Genomic DNA, 24,648 nt, shown 5'->3' on the forward strand with positions numbered 1-24,648 from the left:
TTTCCATGATAACATCAACTGATCGCAACCGCAGTAAAAATATTCACTTTTCTTGCTTTTTCATGTTATGTATATGACCTGTTGTTTGTTATACATGTATACTGACCTACTTGTACATGTTTTCACACTATTACTTCACTACGGAATGACTTTGGTGTTTTCAACTACTGCTTCACGATGTTTTGCTATATTCTGTACGTGTATGTTTTCTTACCACTGTTTCACTGTCTGAAGCTTAAAGGGGCAACCGCTCCGTGCAAGGACAATAAACTCCATTATTATTATTATTATTACATTATTATCAGGTACATAGATAAATGCATCAGATAAATTTCGAAATAATTATTGGTGAACCTGTGAATGCAATGCTTCACTTTATGACAACGCATTAGCTTACATTCGATTCTAATTTGCTGTTCTCGTTTAAGGTTTACTCGAAGGTCGAACGTGCACACGTTCAGGGCAGAGCCCAATTCAAGGCAGCAGACACCCAGAATAACAATAATTCTCCAGAATATGCAGCATTCAGATCAAGCTCTAAACAAGAATACAGTCTCTTGGCGGCAACTAGGAAGTTATATTGCAAATGAGCCAATCTACCCAGAAATCTGCGGCTTTCGGTGCTGGGAGTTATATAGCGCTTTTCGTATAAGAACCGCTTAGAAATTTCATTATTATTTTGCTTCGATCTGCTTTGACATCGTGATTATTTCGCCAAGTGCAAGCAAGACACACACAGTTCAACGCGCTGATGTTACACGTGGGCATTTACCCTCTACAGACTGTATGACTGAAATTTTTGTCCAATTTTCTCTTACAAAGCTGCTTGGAGATACCGGAAACGGTAATGAATCGGAAGTATAAACCGGCTTTGCTTTCTAAAACTGCTGTTTACGGGTACCTGCTTTTCTTGCCATAAGCACATTCGGTCACTGACCTTCCGCATCATTGAGATCGCTCAACATAGCCGCCTCAAGTTGTTTTAAAAGCGGAAGTAAAAGCACTCAAACGCATCAACTTAGCTTGTTCCGCTTCCATAATACAATCTGATCGCCGGATCGCAGAAGCGTAAAAAAACTGCAGTAAAATGTATTGTCTGGAGGAAGTGTTTGTAATATCGCTTGTAATAGGATCCATGTCTAACTGTGCTGCCGACACAATCCCAATAAAGTATCCGGATTTCCCGAGCAGAACGTCAAGGCTCACACACGCAGGTGTTTCAACTACGTCCTGCCGCGCTGCAGTTCGCGGTGGGCGCAGTGTGCCAATAAACTCGTCTTCGATGTCAGCCGCATTCCAGATGACGACGATCACGTAAGGATCGGAGGAGATGACACTGGCGGCCTCTGCGGTCCCAGCTGCCTGTTGGATACCTTCCTTCTGTAATGGGTTGACTACCCATACATAAATATACGTGCCGAGAGGGCTAAACGAGATCTATATGAATATGAAGGTACCGGAAAATGAAGAACCTAACGAAATACAAATTTATTCCCGATTTCCAGCCAGGCTAAACACCTACTGCCAATACCCCATCTCCTGCCATCTCAGGCTCATATCTCTCCGTAATCTCGTCATACTGACATCACAACGTAACAATAGCCCTAGGGTGGCTGCCCATTACACCACCTTTTCTTGAGCGAAAAAAAAACAGAAGAGTAATTAACGAAATAACTTTAACAAAGAGAACAACCTGTACACGGTAAAACGACTGCATAGCAACACACTTCTTTGCCTAAAAGCCACCACGGCGACGACGGCGCTGGCCGGTTCCCGTTTCATCCTCGTCATCCTCCTCGTCGTCATCTTCGTTGTCCTCTCCCTGGTTGCCATATTTGGCGTCGTACTTCGCCACACAGGCCTTCTCCTTCGCAGCGAGATTGCCCTCCAGCTCAGCACTCCAGTCCACGTTTTCCCAGTCGGCGTTGGGGACATACTCCGCTCCGGCATGCTCGGCAGGATGGCCAGATCCCAGGCTGCCTCCTTCCTCCAGTTCGCGACGCTGTGCCTCCTGCAGGGCGAAGATGCCTTCCTCCACGCCCGGCATATCCAGCATGGCAATTATGTTGGCCTTCAGTTCCGGCAGGTTCTCATAGTGGCCCTTGTACAGGTGGTTGCGCAGGTAATTCTGTGCGTACATTACCGTTGCGGGCATAATACAGCTTGTCCCAGTTGCCCGGTCCTTTGCCCTTGGGCTTCCGTCGCTGCACCCTGCCGGGTTGGCGTTGACGGGGCCAACATGGCGATACCTGGAGCCGAACTGGCAACGCGTGAGCCAATTGTCCACGTACAGGATTGGTCGGAGGTCCGCGAATCATACGCGGAAACACCGGCGCTTCTCCAGGCTGTGAGCATAATTGGCGGATGACGCGGAGCAGTGTGTTGGTGGATCGTCACCAGCATGCTGTCGTCCCCGCGCTCGCGGACACTGCGGTCCAAATTTGATGGCTGCGGAGTCTCAATGCGCAACGATCCAGCGCGATTGGCAATACCAGCTGTAGGCGGATGAGCCAAATGGCAGAGACTTGAGCCGTCGAGGGAGAAACGGAAGGAGCCAACGGCGGCGGACCCTGAGGAGCCAGATGCGGCATCCCCAACTGCGCCATCACTGGCACATCTGCGTAGTGCAGATACTCGGATACCAGCAGGTACACACTCTTCATCCCAGCAGACATCAACACGAAGTTGGATGGCTGCTGCAGCTAAATAGGCCGACTTTCCGCCAAACAGGGCAATATGAAAGAGATCTCGGATCTCCTGTGGCACGCCAGCGTCGGCTTCCGGAATCCTTGAATGTGCGGGATTGTACGCCCCACTCGTCAGACATTTCAACAACGATGTTAATAAAAAAATATCGTTAACTCAAAAGTCAAAAGACGTAAACTGAAAACCTTCGTTTAAAATGAAGTTCCCAAAACAAATGACGGCGTTTGCAAATAACTCTGCTTGCCGATTTTGGCTCGCACGTGCGCGTCTGAACGTGCTTTGTCTGACTGCGGTCAGGTCGACTCCGCCCCTAGTGGCTTTTCCGTCATTTTCAGCCAATTGGGCGAATTCATGTGCTCAATTCGCGTTCACCAAGTCTGTATGGCTTTTAACGCTCCTCTCGGGCGGTTAGCCAGTCTGGCGATATTTCACCAATACCGTTATATTCTGTTAATAGATCGGTTAAATACTAAAAGTTTAACGATATCGTAATGTATTACGTCTTATTCGCCAAATTTGGCTGAAGGATTATAAATACCCTTTCTTGGTACTTAAATTAAATAATTTATGAGTAAAGGTGAAGGATACCGTCATAACGCTGACGCTTTATAGTTTACCGAATTTATTGGTCATTATGGCGATACAGAGCCAACTTGGTATTTTGCGTATCTGATAAACAGCCACTGGGCCTGAAAATAATTTAACAACGCACAGTGACTTGGAAAACGCCGAATTTGGCTGGCACTTTAAGTTGTGCGTCTGTACGAGTCGTAACAGGTTTTACTGAAAACCGCACCTGATTCTGACGGTTCTGCCGGCGTTTTGGCTTCGCAGGGGACGTTTCCGTTAAAGTATGGGTGGGGTCCTGATCCAGCGCCTCGTCGGCCACCTGGGCGGTGGGAACGTCTGGCATTTGCTCGCCCGTCGCGACTTCTGGGGCCGCTTTGGCAGTCTGATTTACAGCCTCCGGGTCCTTTTGCGATACGGCCTCCGAATTTCGCCTGATGGCCTCGGAAAGAACGGCTCGATTCTATCCACGTTATAGTTGTCGATCTTCTTGCGTAATCCTGGGATCAACTGTATTCTATACACGGTGTCAGCCACTTTGGCAACAACCTTATAAGGACCCGAGTATTTCTGTCGTAGTTTGTCCGCTTTACCGGCCTTGTGGGCGTATTCTCGGACTTTAACAAATCCCCACCTCATATGATACCGCTCGCCTATGGGCATCCGTTATGGCTGCATTTCTGTCCTGAACTATGCCAATTCGGGCTAGCAATCTCATACGCCTGTTGAAGTCTGTCCGCCATTTTATTAACATAATCTGGCAAACTATCGTAACTTTGCTCTTCCGCGCCTTTATGATTGTATCTACCGGCATCTCGGATCTGCGCCCAAACATTAATTCAAATGGGGAAAACTGGGTGACCGCGCTCGGTAGCGTTCTGCGCCGACACAATAAATGGCAAAATTCGTCCCAGTCTTTCTGGTCTTCGGCCACGAACATGGCTAGACCCTCGGCGAGTGGCGACATCTGTCGCTCGACCTGGGAATTTCCTTCTGGGTGGTAAGCGGTCGTCTTGATCTGCTTCACCCCTACTAAACTGTTAATCTCACGGATTAGCTCGTTCTGAAAGTGTCGCCCCGATCCGTTAGAAGTTTTTTGGCGTCCCAAACACGAGTATAATGTTATGTACATATCAGCAGAAGCGTCTTTCAATGGAAACGCCCATATAAATTTAGTTAACGCATCTGTTATTACACACACATGGGCGTAGTCATTACGACTCCTCGGTAACGGCCCCAATAAATCCATATAAATCGTATGCAATGGGCCATGTACTGGCAACGATTGTAGGAGGCCAGCAATCGGCTTGCGTGTTATCTTACGCATTTGACACTGTGGACACGTTTTGTATCGCTCCACAATTCACCATATCAGGCCAAAAGAACCGGCTCTTTATTAAACTACAGGTTTGTCTTATGCCTTGATGGCCAGCCAACGGTATATCATGGCAGGTCTTCATTACGTCGTCTCGTAGCTGTTTCGGGGTACGAATAAGCAGTTAAAGTTGCGCCCGCATGGCGTCGCTTACGGTACAGAACTCCGTCGCGGAAGAAGTAATACTTCTGCACCTTCAAGTAGTCGCCGTCGTGGGAGAATCATAATGCGGATAAGTTTATGGACTGACTCGTCTTCTTCTTGCTCTTTTCGCAGCCATTGGGCGTCCTTCCATTCATCGGCCTCTACCGTTGTGGAGTGTACGTGGAAACGGCAGGCTGTCGGTCACATCCAGTTGCGCCGGTGCCACTGGAAAACGGCTCAAGCAGTCTGCGTTATAGGGTGAAGCCACCCCGGGCGGTATTGAATATCCATGTTTAAAGTATTCAACAAGATCGCCCAACGTGCCAGACGGCTATTATTACCCTCATAATTACGTATTGCCGTTAAGGCGCGGTGGTCTGTCTTCACGGTAAAATGATTAAATTCTAAATACTGTCGAAACTTCTCGTAAGCGAAAACAATTGCCAACAATTCCGAGGGTGCGTTGCCCGGGTAGTTCTTCTCCTGCCGGGCTTAGGGCGCGGTTACAAGTACTGACGATACGGCCTTCCTGGCTAAATAGCGCCGACGCCTATACCACAAGCGTCCGTCTCGACTATAATTGGTTTAGCGGGATCAAAACGCGCCAATACGGGCGGGTTAGATAACAGAGATTTTTAATCTTATTAAAAGCAGCCAAGTGGGCATCTGACCATTCCTTTTAAAATTCACGTTCTTTCGTGTTAACGGCGTCAACTTATGCGTGGCATATGTCATCTCGACAGTAAACTTACGGTAAAGTTAGCCAAACCCAAAAACTTTTAACGTAGCCGCCGTCTCTGGCACCGGAAAATTCACAATACTGAACGTAATGGCGGGATCAACTGCAATGCCCTGTTTGTTAATATATGCCCCAGAATTTGATTTCGTTGAATGCCATACCACACTTCTTCGGCTGGATTTTAAACCGGCATTTTCCAATAGGCTTAACACAATATCTGCGCGCTGCAACCACTCATCAAACGTATGGCCAAAAATAATTATATCGTCAATATAGACTAGTGCCATAACCCATTTCACGCTCGCCAAAATAGTGTCCATCATGGCTTGAAATGTGGCCGGCCGTTGCAAAGCCCAAAGGGCATTCGTAAAACTCAAACAAACCGTCCTGCGTGCAGAATGCCGTTTTGGCGCGGTCTTCTGCGGCGACTGGTATGGACCAGTAGCCTGAGTAGCAGTCGACACTGCCGTACCTCGCAGTCGCCCATGGCGTTTAAAAGATCGTCAATGACTGGTAGAGGATATGAATTCTTTACTGTCACTGCATTTAACGCGCGGTAATCAATGCAGAACCGGACACCTCCTGATTGTTTCTCAACCAGCAGTATCCGGCTAGACCATGGCGAATTGATTTACGTATTATGCCTTTGGCCAGCATTTCTCAACCTCTTGCATCACCAACGCCCGGTCCAGTCGTAACGCCTCGGTGTCTGCTTAAACGGCTTTGCGTCGCCCGTATCTATTTTATGAACTTCATCTTTAACATCGCCAACCGGCATATCTTTAGTAGGAAATATATTTTGTGTTTAAGTAAAAGTGCCATTAGGCGATTAAACTGAACCGGTGTTAAATTAGGGTTTACTTTGACCTCCTTTAACATCTCCTCAAATTCCTTATCTGCCTCCTCTGGCTGTTTCTGACCTACTAATTCCATTATTGAAATTGATAACTCCTCTGATATCTCAAAGAAATTTTCAAGCGTGCCAATTAACACACCTTTACGAATTACGCGTGATTTATTGCTGACATTCATTATTGCCAAAGTGATGGCGGAATTATTACAGCTCACTACAGCGTTACCCATCAACAGACCTGCGGTGGAGACTGTATTAGGAAAAAATATGTAATCGCCATTAGGCACAAATTTATTTAATTTAGATTTGACGGTGAACACTACTTCTGACCTCGCTGGTACTATCACTTCCTTGGACGTGTAAATCTTAGCTGGCCGAGCCAAGTACACTGCCCGCGGCATCGTTCGAAGGCCGTTCTGGCGACAGGTCCACGAAAGCCGGACAGGCGGGGTGATCAGTCCCGTTGTCCAAACCAGTCACTTCCGGATGGCACGCTGGAGCAGGGTGGTCCGGCGGCGGTTACCTGTAACTCAGAATACCGTGTGGTGATCTCATCAAACAATGGTGACCAGTCGCACAGACGTGCGAGCTGTTTCTTCATGTCCAAGTCAAATTTCTGACTCCGATATTCATTATCTAAGCGTTCTTCCTCTGCCTCGAGGTCTGCCAATTTGGCCTGATAATATTCCGGCTCATCGAACCGCATTCTGGTATCCTGCGGGTCACAATAAAACGCCAGACTGGCAACGTTAGCGTCAGCCGGTTTAAATTTAATTACCGTACTTTTGCCATCGAAATCAATAGCTAATGGTTTCCCTAAAAACTTCATGCCTAATATGAACGGCAAATGATGACTATCTTCTCTGACGAACACGATATGCGGCCAGATAATATCACATAGTTGAATACGTAATTTTGCATAAAATCGGACTGGTGCCATGCGATGGCCTGAAATGCCGACAACCGACCAAGGAGGGTAGCCTTCTGGCAATACTTCGATTTTAATATCGTTATCAATGATGACTATCTTCTCTGACGAACACGTTATGCGGTCAGATAATATCACATAGTTGAATACGTAATTTTGCATAAAATCGGAATGGTGCCATGCGATGGCCTGAAATGCCGACAACCGACCAAGGAGGGTAGCCTTCTGGCAATACTTCGATTTTAATATCGTTATCAATACTGACCTGCTTAGAGATTATCGAAATACCAGCTCCGGTATCTATCACAGCCTCTATTGGCACATTATTAATTTTAATAGCGTAACGTAAATCAGTGGTATAAGAAGGTAAATTACCACACTTATCCTCAGTTAAAAAATCCGCTAAAGATTTAGCCACAGTGGCGTCCTTTAAAGCCGAAGAAATTATCAACTCAGCCTTATCTGGAGGTAGTCGATCTTGACGCACAGCATTCCCTCCGTCTACTGTGCCGGTCCGTTTTTTGGGCCGTAAGGAGAATTTCCCGATACACCGGTGCCATTCTTCTGGGCCATGGCGTAGTTCCGGCGCCGTTCCCTCATTTCCTCAATGCCCTTTTGAATCGCGGACGGAAGGGTCATAGGATCCACCGTTCGATAGGGACACTGTGGTTGGGCGTGGTCCGGTTGCACACAGTAACACCGGAAGTCTGGGTTCACCGGCTTCTGTGGCCGCGGCTGCTGAGGCAACGGCGCAGACGGGTAAAGCCATCGGGGCGTACGCCGTCGGAGAAATCTGCGCATAAGGAGCCGAGTTGGCATAAGAGGGTCCGACGGACTGCATAAATGAGTTCGTGCTTCCGTATTGAGGTAGGCTTGGCTGTGATGGTCGTAGCATGGGAGCCGATAGCATTGGCGCAACCGGTTCCGCTTTCACCGCTAAAAACGGCATCTCGCTCGACTGTCCCGCGACACTGTACTGAGGGCGTGGTGGTGGCCGACCGCGCGTACGATGCCGACTTTCCACCATTTGGCGGTCGTCGTTGTCCCAACATGGATCCCGATGTCGGTAAGATTGTTGGGCCGCTACTCTGATCCTCCATTGGGCGTAGAGTGCGTACTACTGCCGCCACTTCGGACGCTGAGTTTGGCTACTAGAGATGATGAAATTCTGCATCATCGGATTATGGCGAAACGTCTGAATCAGGTAGTGCACCTGCCTAGCTGGCAACATATCTGGATCCACATCAGCCATTAAATCACACATGATCCACAAAGTCATCTATATCACTTGCGCCATCATAGGCGATACGTAACAGTTCCTGTTCCGCGCTGAAATCTCGGGCTGCATTGTGATACCTTGCCTGTAAACGCGCCATCCAGTCATTCCATGACCATTCATCTACGCCGTGCTTGGCAATTAACCTCCCGTAAAATCGCTCGGCAGCGCCTTAGAGCAAAGCTCAACTCCGAAACCATCGTGGTATCTGACCAACCATTATGCTTCGCTGCTGCCTCATATTTGGCCAGAAAAATCTCAATACGTTCATCCTTAGTGCCTTTGAATACTGGCGTTCTGCGGAGCGGAGCGACTTCTCGTACTGTATGCCGAATTGGCTGACTTACTTCTGGCCAGGAGGCGATGCGTTTCTGTTGTCACGTATTGTTAACGGTGAGCGTTGATCCGGCCCAGACTTCATTGCTTGCAGCTCGTTAGCGAGTGACGTCACTTGTGCCGTTAACAAATTGACTTTGTCCGCATGGAGCGCTTCTGCCTCGCGTAACTTCCCATCCAACTGGCCCAAATATCGGCTGACGTTCTGATCGGTTTGTTGTTGATCATTCTTGATATCTTGAAGAAGAGCCATAATACTGGCGAGATCCGTAGTAGGATTCGACTGGGAGGCCGTATGGTGCGCTGGTAGTCGCTGTGTCATCGGCGCATTAGGTGGCGCTGAGTCGGCCGCGTGCGCGCCACGGGTGCGCGATTTCGAATAGGTGGCGTAGCGACGCCGGTAAGAAAGCGACTGACGGCGGGCCACGAATTCGGGACTCCGCTGAGTGGGTTTCCAAGTTCGTTCCCTTACACGTGGCGGCAGATTATCGACGGTATACGTACTCTAGGGCGGATGTTGGCAAGTATCGCGCACCGCTGCCGACTTCTTCCACCGGGGAACCATCGCTGGGTCGCCGCGGGTATGCCGGTGTGTGGCTGGAGGAACCTCTATTTTCCCCGTCTTCATGACCATTCTGGTAAACAACGGTGTCGCCTTCAGGCGCAAACATGCTAGGTGACGCACAAGGTGACACTACAGGCGATCCCGCCGGAGTGTACGTGGCCTCCGTGATAGGACTGGATGTACGTGAAAATTCCTGTTGCTCCAGTAATCGATGATAAATCGTCTGATTAGGATTAGGGGCAGACATGATGACAGCCAAAATGAAGGCAAATTATCGATTAATTATGACGAGAAAGTACAGGTATCCAAGAGAAAATGCCACAGTGCCACATTGCGGCGATAGATATTCGTAAAGAAAACGAACGTAATTCGAACTGTCCTGAGAAGGTTGTTAAAATTAAAGATTTCGATCGTTCAGGAGCGCCATATGTAATGGTTTGACTACTTACATAAATATACGTGCCGAGAGGGGCTAAACGAGATCTATATGAATATGAAGGTACCGGAAAATGAAGAACCTAACGAAATACAAATTTATTCCCGATTTCCAGCCAGGCTAAACATCTACTGCCAATACCCCATCTCCTGCCATCTCAGGCTCATATCTCTCCGTAATCTCGTCATACTGACATCACAACGTAACAATAGCCCTAGGGTGGCTGCCCATTACACTTCCACTGCCGCCTCGGCGGTGTGGCGGCGGTTCTGCTCTCAATATCTGGGTGGCGCCGGAGGATGCGCCCTTTCCTGTCGGCCGCTTCCTGCAGAACATGCGGCCGACACTGCGCCTGCTGCATCTGACGGGAATCCATCTGCCCACGGTGACTCGCGCGACCTTCGCGGGCTTTTCCAGGCTGGAGCAGCTGAAACTGGAACGCAATCGGTTGTCGGTCATTGCGTTGGACGCTTTTGCATCTCTGACGCCATGGCAGAGTGGATCGGCCATACCTCCGCTAGGCAGTTTCTGGAGTGAAAAACGTCTTTGTCAAATTCGACTGGTCCGTGTTCAAGCCGGTGGCGGCAAGCCTCAGGGTAAATATACTGTTGTTGGTGGTCTTGGATTCATATGACAGTAATGCATTTAGAAAACGGTTCTTCGCTGTAACATGTACAACAGTCAACAGTGCATCAGTTAAAGCTGCCGCTCCTTCCAGTGCGGAAGCTGCATATCCTAATTATCTCCTGTAGAGCTACGATATATGGAAACATGTGGTGTCCTAAAGCGGAAACATGGGGGTACCCATTTAAATATGTAGAATACTGTATTTGCCACTGTTTTCTTTCAGGATGTCATCTCGCAAATGAACGACATTAAGGAGATCTACTTCAGCCACTATTTCACGATGCCGTCCGTGGAATGGGTCGATCTATCGTACAACAGTCTGGAGTACATCGACGACATCCTTCTATCCAGTCTCTCCATTGCCGAAGTGAGACCCCGTCTGCACCTAAGCGTCAACCGCTTCTGCGTCAGTGACCTGGAATGCCGCTGTTCGGCGTTGGACAATCTGTGGACCTTCTTCCAAAAGGCACCGCGTAAAAAATCGTTCGTTACTTGCTGCTTCCTCCGTCCGTCGGATGAGTTGACGTGTGCAATTACACCATCAGCAGCCAGTTTTCGTCGTACGAATCCAAGTTTGTGTCCTTGTGGGGCCAGACAGACGCAAAGACCTACTTTTCCCGCCAAGTTATCAGTCTGGCACACGCACGATCCAAGAACATTACGGCAGGCGACGATGGCGCACCAAAAAGCTTAACTGTCTAATCAGACACCGTGTAGAGTTTTCAAAATTAGTTAAATCTATCTTTCAGTAATTTGCAACAAGCACTGTGCAAATGCAGTTATCCAACTGTGGTTGGATAATACGAAATAAATAAATCTCTTTGTGCCTTGACAATGATTTGAATAAAGATTTGTTTTGTTTTCCAATGTAGGACATTGTAGTAAATACTGTGGCACATGGTGACATTACGGCGAAAACGAAATTTCGTATTAATTTAACTGCATACTGATTCGATGCCTTTACAGCAGTCGGATGCCAATTCTCTAAAGAAGGAACTCATAGTACAAAGCTCAGAAGCTTATTTGGGTTGAAATTTATGGTAATGTTTTATGTATCAGTTATGTACAATGTAATGTTTTATGTACAAGTTATGTAAAATGTAATGTTTTATATACCAGTCCACATAGACAGAAACTGAACCGCAAACCTAGATCGAGTAATAACTTGTATAAAATATACAAAATGGCTGACTAGAGAAACTTACCTTTCATTACAAGAATTCCTGCACTTCAGCAGAAGGGTTATTAGATGAATGATACGAGATTCGCCTAAAGTTTGGAGCAAGCACATTTTGAACGTTCTTGCCGCTTGTTATACACGTTTGTGTGGCCGGTAAAACCGTTTAGTGGAAAATGAGGTTTTAACACGAAACTACAGGCGTCAGCATGTACCGTGTGGACACTTGTTCCTTAAGTGGTTGGTGGCGACACCACGCTGCTATTATCCGCATCGTGGTCAAATTTCGGCAAAACTGTGCCGATACGGAAGAAAGCTAAACCGACCAGAGGGAATGTTGCCGGAAAACTCTTCGCATCCAGCTGACGCGTGCGGTATGGCGTGGACAGTCAGAGATGGACGGGTGGTGTACGGACAACCTAATTACCGTATAAAGGAAAGCGAGTTCCGCATATTATTGCATATATTGTTTGCTTTTGACGTGAACACCCGTTGCCTGTTAATTAAGTTAATTCTGCTTCAGTAAATTGTTGCTGTTATTATTGTGAGAATGACGGTGCAGTTGGATATCATGCGGATACTCTCCTTTTACTTTGCCTTTGCTCATGTGCGGTAAGTGCAGATAATAGTAGTTTTATTTTTTTTTTTTTTATTTTTGTCTGTTAACTGCTACCTTTTAAGCATACCTATATCCATTGCAAAATTAGTAGGTGTAGAGTAGAGCTGTTTATTTTGGTAGACGATGCAGTATTCGTATAACTGCAGCTGTGGACTAATGTCCACGCAAGTGGTCGCAGAACCACGGCGAAAGCATCTCGGAAAGGTACGTTAAATAATTAACGAATTGTGACACACCACTTGCGGTCAAAATTAGTTACGCTCCGGCCTGTTCATGTACGCTCACCACTTCATGAATCCCGCATGCGTTTTACTTGTGTATGAGGGTACGGTGTTTTACGGAAGACTGAAGGATTGATTTGTTTAACTAGTTTGAGTAAAGCCGCCAAAATTAATGGTCGTTTTTATTTGGTTCCAGCGTTGACTGCCTAATAAGCGGCAAATATTGTGAATACTTTACCAACGTGTTAACAAATTATTTAGTTGCTCGGAGAACCGACGACACGTTGGTGTACCAAGGCGGCAGTGATTTCAAATATCACTATGGTAAGCTGGGTAAACTGGGCAGAGGCAGTTTCGGCAACGTTTACCGAGGCACCGTCACTGCGAAAGGGACGTCGGATGACGGCATGCTGATTGGTGATCCAGTCGCAATTAAAGTGGTAGACCTCAGCGAACGCGACGCTACATCCTTGGCTAGTGATATGGAGCGTTTTAGCAGACTGCTGCAAATGGACCATCCAAACGTTGTGCGATACCTATACATTTCAGCGAAGCAGTCGGGAGGAAAGCTATCCGCCGAGATTGTGATGCCGAAGTACAAGGGTAGGTAAAGAGACTTAAGAGAGAGTAGTATTCACCGATGGTTCACCTGAGCAAGCAACGAACAAGAAGAATGCATCCTGGTAATCATGCTTACAGCAGCTAAATGTTTGTGTGTGTATTTGTAGCCTAAAGGCGCGATACATGAGCAAAGGTCAATAAGTCGAAAGAATCTGTTTAGGGTGCATTTGTGTCCCAAAGAGACAGAAAAATCATTCTACTAATGCTAATTAATTATTGATTCTCCGGAAATTTTCCGTGTGGTATTGGTCGATCGTGGATGTGAATGTGGTAAAACGATGGTATTTTATAGATGACGATATGTCCCAAAGGATGCGTGGCCTGGAAAAGCCTGGTGCCAGCCTTGACAAAAACATTCTTCAGGGTTATTTCCGGGATCTCGCTGAGAACCTTTGTTACATACATGGGCAGCATTTTATCCACACCGACATCAAGCCCGCTAACGTCTTCATTCGATCGCTTCATGATGGACGGGAGAGCTTAGTAATTGGCGACATGGACCACGCCGTGAATGCTGGGGTCAACAAGGAGGCCGCTGAAATCGGTTCACGAAAGGGCACGCTGCGCTGGGCGAGTCCAGAGCTTCTGCATGGGGGGAGTGAAGAGATCAAGGCAATGATTGAGGAGGATGGCCTTGTGTTCAGAAATCCGGATCAGAAAACTGACGTCTATAGCATTGGATGTGTATCTACGATTATCCGCACTTTTTTTTGGAATCCTCCTGAACTGCTGGGTAACGCTGCGGGCCACTCGACCAGCTAAAAGTTTAGAAGACAACCAATACGGTTTCTGGGTTGTGAGAGGTTATATACCGCTTGTTCCTGAGTCGATGCCGCCGTACATTCAACACGTTCTCCGTAGTTGTCTCATCTTTGACGCGGACAAGCGAGCAACCGCGCAGGAGCTGGTTAGCATGCTGTCTTCGAACAATTTCAGCACCGATTAGATCCGCTCACACTGTACTTATATGTTGGATTTTGCTAACTGATCCGGTGATGACGTGCCGACCGTGTGCCCATCTCGCACTCGTATGTGTTTACCGTTACTGTTCGTCGTTGTGCTTTTCGCACGCAGCAACAGAAGGCTGTCAGCAACTGCTGCGCCTGTGATGTCTTTTGTTATCCTCATTAATTGTACCGCACTTCCTGGTTTCCTGCTGTAGACATTATATTTTCCATACGCAACAGATCCTTGATGGCATACTTTATTGTTTTAATGTAATCGCAAAATCGTAATTTTTCTGTCGTCTTCCATTAGCATAGCGTGGGTGGGCTGCTCCATGTGTAAGACATTAATTTGTTATTCCAGTCTTTGAATTCGTTAGAAGGCAGCAAACGCCGTAAATATGCCTTTGTGGAACGCACGCGTTCCCGGTTTTACCCGGTGGCAGTCGAAACATTTGGTACATTTGATTCGGCCATTCGTTTCACTGGCAGAAAGATTCGCGAAGTGACAGGAGAATCTCGATTTACTGCGTTTCTGAAGCAGAGAATAGTTCCGGCTGTAGTAAAAGGAAAGGCTGCTGTTGTCGGCACTATGAATATGCTTCCTAGAAGGTCTTACGACAATAACGATTTTGGATGTTTTTCTAACGTTTAAATTCGAATTATTTTAAGTAGTATTACGCGAATGCATTTTTTGTTCTATTGATGGGCTTTGGCTACTCGTATCCATTCGTATTGTCCAATCGTATCAATCGTATCCATTCGTTGGAATGGATAGGAGTACGTTTCATTTCGAAACAATCCTTGTTATGGTAACTTTATCGTTTGCCGTAGAAACATGTTAACCCCAATTTCGGTAACCGCATGCTCCGTATACACCGTTCGGTAACCGTATACAGTAAACATAGATGTATGTCTTTACGCATGCACCAGCTCTAGGTTGACGTAATTTGGCCCGTTAATCTGTGTACTGTGTAGTGCTCACCGCTACGAACCACTGTGAAAGATATAAAACTCGTGCCGTGAATGCACTTGTTAGCTGTATTGCCAAATATTTCCAAATAAAGAAATTCTCTAAAAAATTTGTTCACTTGTCAAAACCACTGCAAAGATCAGCTGATTGCCAATAAACGATTATCTGCGAAATTCTTCTTGCTAAAAGTAATAATTTGGGGAAGCCGTTCATGGTCCACTGTTCTCGCTTATTCGGGATAAATGCTCCAACAACTGACGCGCAGATGTTCTCTGGTTATTGGCGATGCGCAGGCAGTTGCGAACACACGCGGCGAGCTCGGCAGGCACGGCCGCTGCATCAAAGACTACGGGAACAAACCCTTGCATTACCGCTACCCCGTAAACCCAGTCGCTGATGGATTGACTCGCACCCAGCACTTTTCCGCTGACCGGATGCTGCAGTGTTTCTCTATAATCGCCCGTAATTGCGCGGATCAACTGCAGCAAGACATCCCACGCTCAGACGTCCGTAGACGAATCGGGCATCGTGGGCCACGTGATGAGGGTTTCCGGGGTCCTATCGCACGCACCATTTCGGGAGACATGTAGCGCTCGCTGCTGCGGAAATGCTCGCTGTTAAGCGAGCTGACACTGCAGAGTTGCAGAGTAACGAGGCCATCCCAGTCGGATATACGCAGAGTACCGCGTTGGGCGTTGGAGCCATCGATGAGCACGTTAGAGGGTTTCAGGTCGCCGTGAGTTATGCCGTTCTCGTGCAGGAACGCCAGTCCACTAGCCAAGTCCAGTGCGTGGCAGATGGCGTCCCCAACATTCAGAAGGATTCCGCTGTCTTTCATCTTTTCAGCTCACTTTCTAGGTTCCCGGCTAAAATAGGACACCAACAATTTTACTTTCTTAATGAAAAAATTTCATGTTAGATTAACCACGATAATCCGTCTTCGCAACTTCTTCAGTCGGTAAGAATACAGATGTAGACTGTGCTCATCCGAGCAACCAGAATCGTATATGTACTGTACGTACCACGATAATAGTCCATGATGAAGTTCACCGTTACGCTACCAAGTGTGGGTATAATGGTGATTTTATGATAGTTCACCAAGTGATCGTGTTTCAGCTTCAGCATCGTTTCGAATCCCTCCTGCAGCTTGGCATAATTTTCTCGATTTTCCACAAACTTCTTCTCTTTTATATTGAAACATCTCATAGCAACAACGTCAGGTCCAACATAATTGCCACGCTCCGTAATGCTGGCTTTGTAAACCTCGCCGAAGCTGCCTGATCCCATGAAGTTACGATCTTCGTATTGATACTCACAATTGCTCCCAAAACACACAGTTCGAAGCTGCGTCGACATTGTGCTCCGGAAACAGGCACTGACGGATCGCTGCTAAAAAAGCAAGCAATTGGTTTACTTTTGTATGCTGCAGCTTTTCGTTGGGAAATTTATTCGAAATCGCCAGCGTATTAAACTTCACTCATATCAATTACCATTTTCCCGCTGGGCTCACTACGGCTTCGTTTATGAAGCGGGCTGACTAGCACGGGACTGTAATGCACGCTGTCTGCACTCACTAGATTTGTCGTGGCGCTGGGTCAGCGGCGGCACACGTGAAAGCACTTGTGTCACATTATTGAATTATACGACTCAAGAGCTCACAGACTGCAGACGTCAGCCTACAGCAACAAAAATCACTATGATTTCCTGATTGCCGAGTCGTGATCAGATTTTTCGAAACAGTCATCTTATGAAGGTGCGCACACGGGAATCACGATGCTCTAATTTCTCTATTCCTACTGTTTCGTTCGACTTGACGTTGAGTCACCGGCAGCAAGTGTGATTGTAAACGAAGTAATGATATCAGGCTTATTATCAGCAACTGAGCGGTGACCAGATTGCGTTGCTAAAACCGCACGGCTAAAACTTTTTAGCTGACTCACTTCCCTCTGTAGTTTATATGATCTTCTCCGGCGGCAGGCGTGAAAGTACCCGTATCTTGGTGAACCATCAGCGCTTCCATGACCGCTGAGAGATCGAGAATTATTCGTATTACTAAAAAGAGCACCTAGCGAGGTTACTTTTTCGGTCTTACTGCTGTTCATAACAGATAATCGACAACTGAATTCGGGAAACAATAGTTTGAAAATGTCGTTTGCTGGCATGCAGTGCGTTGGCAGAGTACTGGTGCCTGTGTACGAGCGTTTCTCTTGCGTTTTTTCGTTGTTTCGACAGACCGGTCGTTTGCCAGGGACTTTTATGAAAATAAAATCCATTCCAATTTCCCAATGCACCAGCTACTGGTTCGCTTGTCTCCCATCATAACAGTTGGCACAATAATTCTGTCGCAAAGCGATCGTGTAAACGCTGATACATAATTCACCGAGCGACGGGTGCAATGTGCATTCACGCATGCTGCCGGCGGATTACTGGACGTCAAGTTGTATAAAGTGGAGAGGGAAGTGAGTCAGCAAATAATTTCTAGCCATGCCTTCTCAGCAACAAAGCAGAGACATAATTAGTAACACAAAATTCAGACTGAGCACATTATTTCCACGTGCGCACCTTCGTAAACTGACAATTTCAAAAATGCTGGTCAACACTCAATAATAGCTGATAATAAGATTACGTATATTAATTTTTAATTTGGTTTACTGTGACTGACTTCTGCATTGCTGCCCTCGTATCATTTCAGTCAGGTGCAAGTGCCTTCATGCTCGCAGCCGGTGACTCAGCGCCACGTCGTATATAGAGGGAAAGCCTGACTGTGAGCTGCATTCCCGTGCTTCTAAAGCCGTTTTTTCACAATCGAAGCCTTGCAAATTCAATGGAAGTACCGTGATTGCTATGCCAGTATGCCTATGTACAATTTATTACGCCGGCGCTTGAGAATAAATTTATCAACAAAGAGCTCTTCTTTCAGAATTTAATTGATCACTCCCTCCTAGCTATCGATTCCGTCAGCGCTTGTTTCCGCAACATAATATGTCGATTCTACCTGCGTGTTTGGAAGCACTGCCAGTATCAATACGATGATTGTGACTTCATTGGAAGGAAGCTTTGGCAAGGTTTACAGAGCCAGCATTACGGAGCGAGGCAACTATGCTGGGTCAGATGTTGTTGCTGTAAGATGTTTTTTATGTACACGGGAAGAGATTTTTGAATCAGAAAACTATGCCAGACTGAGGAAAGATTTGAAAAGATGCTGGAGCTGAAGCACGGCCACTTGGCAAACTATCATCAAATCTCCATTATCCCCACACTTGGTAGTGTAGATGTAGATTTAGTCATGGACTATTATCCTGGTAAGTAATAAATGTAAGTATATGTAAAACATTTTTACGCAAGGTATTGAGATTGTTATGCTGAGTACATCATTCCCTTAGAGTAGTGTTGCTTTATTAAGTAAGCATTATCCATCAAAGTATCATAAGGTGCGACCTGGGTCAGACACTACATTGTTAAAATTTTAAACATATTGAAAAACAAATAATCTCTTTCATCTCTTGACATTTACTATATTCTCCGTTGCCTTTTCCTTATTCAACGCCGAAGTAAACTTTTTTCTGGTAAGTTGATAGATCTGCGGTATTCTGTAAATCTCGCGAATCATGTTTAAAGACGGATTATGCGTGATTTAACGCAATACTAATGTCGAATTTTGGTTTGTCATTGAGAAGGTAAATTTGTTCGTTGTCCGATTTTAGCAGGCAACCTGAAAATTAAATTGGAAGGGATGAAAGACAGCGGAATCCTTCTGAATGTTGGAGATGCCCTCAGTCACGCACAGGACCTGGCTGACGGACTGGCGTTCCTGCACGAGAACGGCATAACTCACGGCGATCTGAAGCCAGAAACGTGCTAATCGATGGCTCCAACGCCCAACGCGACATTCTGCGCATATCCGACTGGGATGGCCTCGTTACACTGCAACGCTGCAGCGTTACATCGCTTGATTACGAGCATTTCCGCAGTAGCGAGCGCTACATGTCGCCGGAAATGTTGCGTGCGATAGGACCATGGGAAAACCTTACCTCGTGGCCCTCGATGCCCGGCTCGGCCACCGACGTGTGGAGCTTGGGATGTGTCTTGCTGCAGTTGATTCGCAGTATCACGGGCAATTACAGAGAATCACTGCAGCATCCGGTCAGTGGAGTGGTGCTGGGTGCTACTCAAGCTATCACGGACCTGGCTTTTTCGAAAGCGGTAAATGAAGGGTATATTCCTGTCGTCTGTGACGACGCGCCTGTTCCATCGGAGCTAGCCGCCTGCACTCGCAACTCCCTTTGTTTCGCCAGTAGCCAGAGAATATCTGCGCGGCAGCTGTTGACTCAACTGTCCCAGACCAACGAGAACCACAAACCGTTAACGTGATTGGCTTACGGTCCGTGTTTCACACATAAAGACCGGCTTGTGGGAGTACTCACATCGCATGTACATCTTATTACTATTATTATTGTTTTTCGCTTTCTCCCACGTCACTGCGGTTGTTGTTTGCGATTCGCATGTTCTTTATCTTGGTAGCAGTGTATATGCTCCTCGGAGTCTATATAAGTTTCTGTTCTTGCTAATATTGGTATCAGACTTGCGGGTTCTAATCTTGAGACTTGTTTGCTAGCTTTCCAGTTGTTGTGGAATTCGTTGAGAGTTAAGGGAAGTGGCCCGGTACATGGTACCAAATTCGTGTACATGCACGAAATCTTTCACTTTCGCGCACTCCCAAACCCTATTTTCTCTTGTTTTATGACATTCTGTAGCCAAATGATTGGTATACACAGGCCTGAAAGTTTGCGCGCGCAACATCCGGTTCGCGAGTTGTGGCTGTTCGAAAATTCCAAAAGTTTAAATGCGTTCAGATGTGCCAAAGTCTCATTAGGACCGATCTCCTCAAATTTTGCAAGTAAATGCACATAACCGAATAACGTTTTACACCGATCCACTGTTCTAGCATGTTTTTCAAATTTTAAAATGAATTTCAAAATTTTAAAATTCATTTTAAAATTTGGAAAAACTCATGGAGGACTGGATCGGTGTAAAAACGTTCTCATGGACATGCGCATTTACATGCAAAATTTGAGGAAGATCGGTCCATAATGAACTTTTGGTACACCTGAATGCATTTAAACTTTGGAATTCTAACGTCCATATCTCCCGAACCGGATGTTTAAACCAATTTTCTGCCAGTGTATACAAATCTTCTGGCTACAGAATGTCATAAACCGAAAAAAATGTGTTTGGAAGTGTGCGAAAGTGAAAGTTGATGCATGTACTGAATTGACACCATGTACTGACCACCTCAATAAGACAGCGTCTTTTAAGGTTCTTTGATGTTTGTAATCATATACGGATTATTGCATAGCAAAACATGGTATGATCGAGACACAATCGTCCTTCGCTATTATTTGACCCACGCACTGCCTACGACCGGAAGTTGGGAGACTTAGGATTGCAATTAGGGATTCCTGAACCTTATGTCCTGATCAGTTTCTGTCCAGTTTATCACAGTCAATAAAACACCGGGCGGCACAACGTCAGTCCCCTTCAGCCACGGAAAGTCTTGTGTCTGGGACGTCACTTGCCCGTAGTGTTGCCGTACGAAAATGTTTTCGTATTCGTTATCGTAACGCATACGAATTCAACGTGACTTTTAGTTATCGTAACGAAAACCAAAAGTCAAAGAGTTTCGTTACGATTACGAAAACTATCTGAATTTTAGTTTTCGTAACGATAACTAAAATTCAAGGATTTTTCGTCTTCGTAACGAACGAAAATGTTTTTGTAGCTTTTCGTATGGCTACTTTACAGTATATGATAAATAATTTAACGAAAGTTGAAAACAGTTTCAGTTTACTTGCGGTTTCAGCTGGAGATTCTCAACAAGATTACGAAATGCACAACGACTATCAGCGCGTTGTCTCAAGGCTGATTGTCACCGATAATTTGTCAATATGCGGTGTTCTTTGAAATTACTCCGATTCATCTGGGAATGATACAGCGTATTGGAACTTTGTTTTATAGTTTACGCCAATTGTTTAAGTCTATTACGTCTGTTTTATTGTTTACATGTATCATTTTCAAATTTTCCATTGGAAATGCGTAATAACTTTTACTCGTACAAATTACAATTATAGCGCTCAGCGCTGCTAACTTATCATTCTTTTATTTCGTGTAACTCTTTGCCTACTTATTTTTTTAAAATTTATTTCGAACTGCAATTACACCATACGCTTCGATTATTTTACAGAAGTCTGACTTGCTACCGCAAACTGAAGTTTAAGCCAAAATGTTAAATACTTACATGGTTAATAATAAAATTGGACTTCAAATTAACCTATCGGATCAGAACTTCATTCGTACTAATTAACATCAGTAATTTCATTTTTTTTATAAAGGTTGCTCCATTGGACACGAAAATTAAGAGTCAATATTTTAAACCATTTTTCAGTCCGCTTTTAAGAATGATTCGGTATTCTTTACCTGATCGTCGTTGAACGTTTAGCCTTCTGTTTAAAAGTAGTGTTATAACTATAATATTAGTTTTATCAGCACGCAGCTATATAAATATGATTTCCACGTCCCACGTTTCTTATACTCGTATTGCGTCGTTACTCGTTATTATATTTATTATTTTAACATCTTCAGCAAAAATTTAAAGCTTTTAATTAGTGCTCCCGAATAAAAGATTTTCGTATTAATTTTCGTAACGAAGGAAACACCAAAGTTTCGTTTTCATAACGAAAACTGAAAGTTCAGTTTTCGTTTTCGTTACGAAAGCTGAAAGTCGGGTAATTTTCGTTTTGTTACAAAACGAAAAGTACCGACTTTAGTTTTCGTTACGATAACGATAATTATACGAAATCGTATACGAAGGTTTTCGTAACGAACGGCAACACTACAGTTGCCGAGATAGTAAGATACCATGACCATCACCTATACCGCGAAGAAGAAAAACTGCACAAAAATTTCAGTCATACTCATACAGAGTAAACGACCACGTGTAACGTCTGTGCATTGACTGTCACCTTTGTGACTCATGCTTGCATTTTGCAAACTGATGGTTCAAAGCGGATCAAACCAAATACTGTCATTTCTAAGCGGTCCAGAGGAAAAGCAAGCTCAACAGCCACAACCGCAAATTTCTTTGGTAGATTGGCTGATTTGCAACATAACTTTCTAGTTGCCGTCAAGAGACTATTCTTGTTTAATGATTGATCTGAATGTTGTGTACATATTTTGGAAAATTGTTGCTGTTGCAGTGTTGCGGGTGTCTGCAGCCTCGAACTGGACTCTGCCCTGAATCTGTGCGGACGTTAGACAATTAAACCTTAGAGTAAACCTTTAACAAGAATAGCAAATTAGATTAGAATGTAGGCTAATGCGTTGTCTTGTCTTAAAATAAAGCACTTCATTCACAGGTTCCCCAATAATTATTTCGATGATGCTAATTATTACTAGTATAAAGGTCGTAACCGCCCTTAGTGCAAGCGAGCGAGCGTGTAAATTTTTCTTGTTGTAAAGACTCGGTTGGGTAAGACTGCATCACTGGAACAGAAGTAGTCAGTTTTCGCCACCAATACGATGCCGATATGATATCATTATTTTTATGCCGTTTGCGAAACTATGCCGATACAATATGTTATTTTTTGAATGTTTTTTATTTTTGATTCCGTTAAAAAAAGTATAATATTCTTCGAGCTTCGTACTTGTGCATGCGTTCCAAGAAACTGAATTCGAATTTCGTAAGATGAAATGGTTTCTGGTTGGCTGAAAATTGCGTGTAAAAGATAGAAGATGTATTTTTATAACGCTCAAATTTCTTCTAATTAACGTTTCACGTAAAACTAAATTCAAAGTTTAAAAATTTAAATTTTTTTGGTACTACGCAGGAGGAAGCTGAGACGCTTGAGCTAACCAAGCCAAAGGCATTTCAGATTTGTGTGTTGGCCAAAATAATTTTTGCGGTTACGCTCGGCATTGTAGAGCCGATTGTGAGTCGACAGTCGGCGTGATTGACTGGCATAAGTTTACCGCTATCCACCAGTCTGTCTAGGTCTCTCCGTACGTACTCCCGCACGCAACCCAACGCGATACGAGCGTGTCGCCACCTTTGGACATCTCATTCCGTAATATAAATGATAATGCTAATCCAAATATTTATAACGACCTAGCGGGTCACAATGAAGGACTGCCACACGATCAGATGTGACCACGCAAGCCACTGCGACGCGGGCACTACTAACATAAATACCCTATCGCACATAGCCGTCCATTTCGCACCAGATTCTTTATTTTAGGATACTGGTCGTTGCTCTAAATTTGTAAAGACTTTATGCAAATCGCCAACAGAGCCGATTTAATGGGAACGTTCAACTTTTACGCGTATATTGGACCAGAGGACTTAGAGCCTGTTCAGGATTCGCAACCCAGGCCATTACCCGTCAAGTACAATCGTTTGCACAGGTTGAATTTCCAAACCTACCGCTTGCAGAGAATAAACAAAACATAACATGCTAATGGAAGAGATTTCCCAACGCAACCGCAATTAAGAGCGAAAAATATGCAAAATGGTTTGGGAGCTCAATTCATTTATCAGACGGCTTTACTAAACATAGTCCACGTCACTACACTTCTGACGACCTTGATTCGCCATTCACGCTGCACCGCAGTCGTTGACTAACCATAAATCAGTGATTTTCTCCAAAATATTTTAACAGTTCGGGACGGTCTATCAAACCAATTTTTGGTGGAAAATTAGGAACTTAGGGCCCGTTCACGCGTACACCTATCTATCTTAATTGCTTAGTGGGATGTGACTTCAACCGGGGACACCCACCTAATTGCATTAGGTCCCAAAATTGCGTTCACGCAGCACACTTATGCTAACGTTGATTACCTAGCTCTTAATTGATAGATAGCAATGCGTTGCCTTAACAGTGCTTTCCTATCGAAAGGTACCTTTTCGTTTGCTCCGTAGACACAATGGATAAGCCATATAGGAACCACTTGAGGTTCCTATTTGTATGGACATATACGCTTTTCTGGTTAAAATGCTTTCAGAATGATTATGTAATGACCTAAAAAGATGTTTTGATTCAGGATATGATAACTTGAGTCGTTAATTACCATTGCAGAGTATTATCGTACATTATCATGTAAAGCACATACAACCTATTTGCCGTAAAGATCACATTTTAAACGAAAGCATGCGTTTGTTTTAGATTTGTAAAGGCAAAACTGCAACAAGCGCGCGGACAGTTTGAATGCGCGCGGTCTATATTATAATTATTTTTAAAAACACGAATTCTTTTAGCACGGATTCATCTAATTAATCATTAGTTCGAGTCTGTGTGTTGCTGGCAGACACAATGTGTAAGCTGTGAACATTTAACTGGGAAAGAGTTTTAATGGGGGAAATATCGCTGGGCGCCGTACTTACTGGTAAGTAGTATTATTATTTGTGGTTGCACTTTGCAGGTAATAAATTTATCGCTAATGAGAAACCGCTGTTAGTGGTGACAGTTGAAAATAAAATAAAAGTCTTGTG

General features: G+C 45.0%; 2 protein-coding genes across 2 annotated transcripts; both read right to left on the bottom strand.

Annotated features, from left to right (window-relative positions):
* Positions 1-15,316: 15,316 nt before the first annotated feature.
* Positions 15,317-15,945, bottom strand: LOC129601518 (serine/threonine-protein kinase mos-like). The gene is made up of 2 exons (XM_055500356.1): positions 15,679-15,945; positions 15,317-15,586 (listed from the first exon to the last, which is right to left on the bottom strand). The coding sequence occupies exons 1-2, from the start codon at positions 15,943-15,945 to the stop codon at positions 15,317-15,319; spliced, it is 537 nt and encodes a 178-aa protein (XP_055356331.1).
* On the bottom strand, positions 15,942-16,693 carry LOC129601519 (uncharacterized). The gene is made up of 3 exons (XM_055500357.1): positions 16,598-16,693; positions 16,130-16,493; positions 15,942-15,973 (listed from the first exon to the last, which is right to left on the bottom strand). Exons 1-3 carry the CDS (start codon positions 16,598-16,600, stop codon positions 15,942-15,944), a joined length of 399 nt encoding a protein of 132 aa, XP_055356332.1. The 5' UTR covers positions 16,601-16,693.
* Between the last annotated feature and the right edge of the window lie 7,955 nt (positions 16,694-24,648).

This window comes from Paramacrobiotus metropolitanus, unplaced genomic scaffold, assembly GCF_019649055.1.
Source record: "Paramacrobiotus metropolitanus isolate TYO unplaced genomic scaffold, Prichtersi_v1.0 Parri_scaffold0000247, whole genome shotgun sequence".
Classification (NCBI taxonomy): Eukaryota; Metazoa; Tardigrada; class Eutardigrada; order Parachela; family Macrobiotidae; genus Paramacrobiotus; species Paramacrobiotus metropolitanus.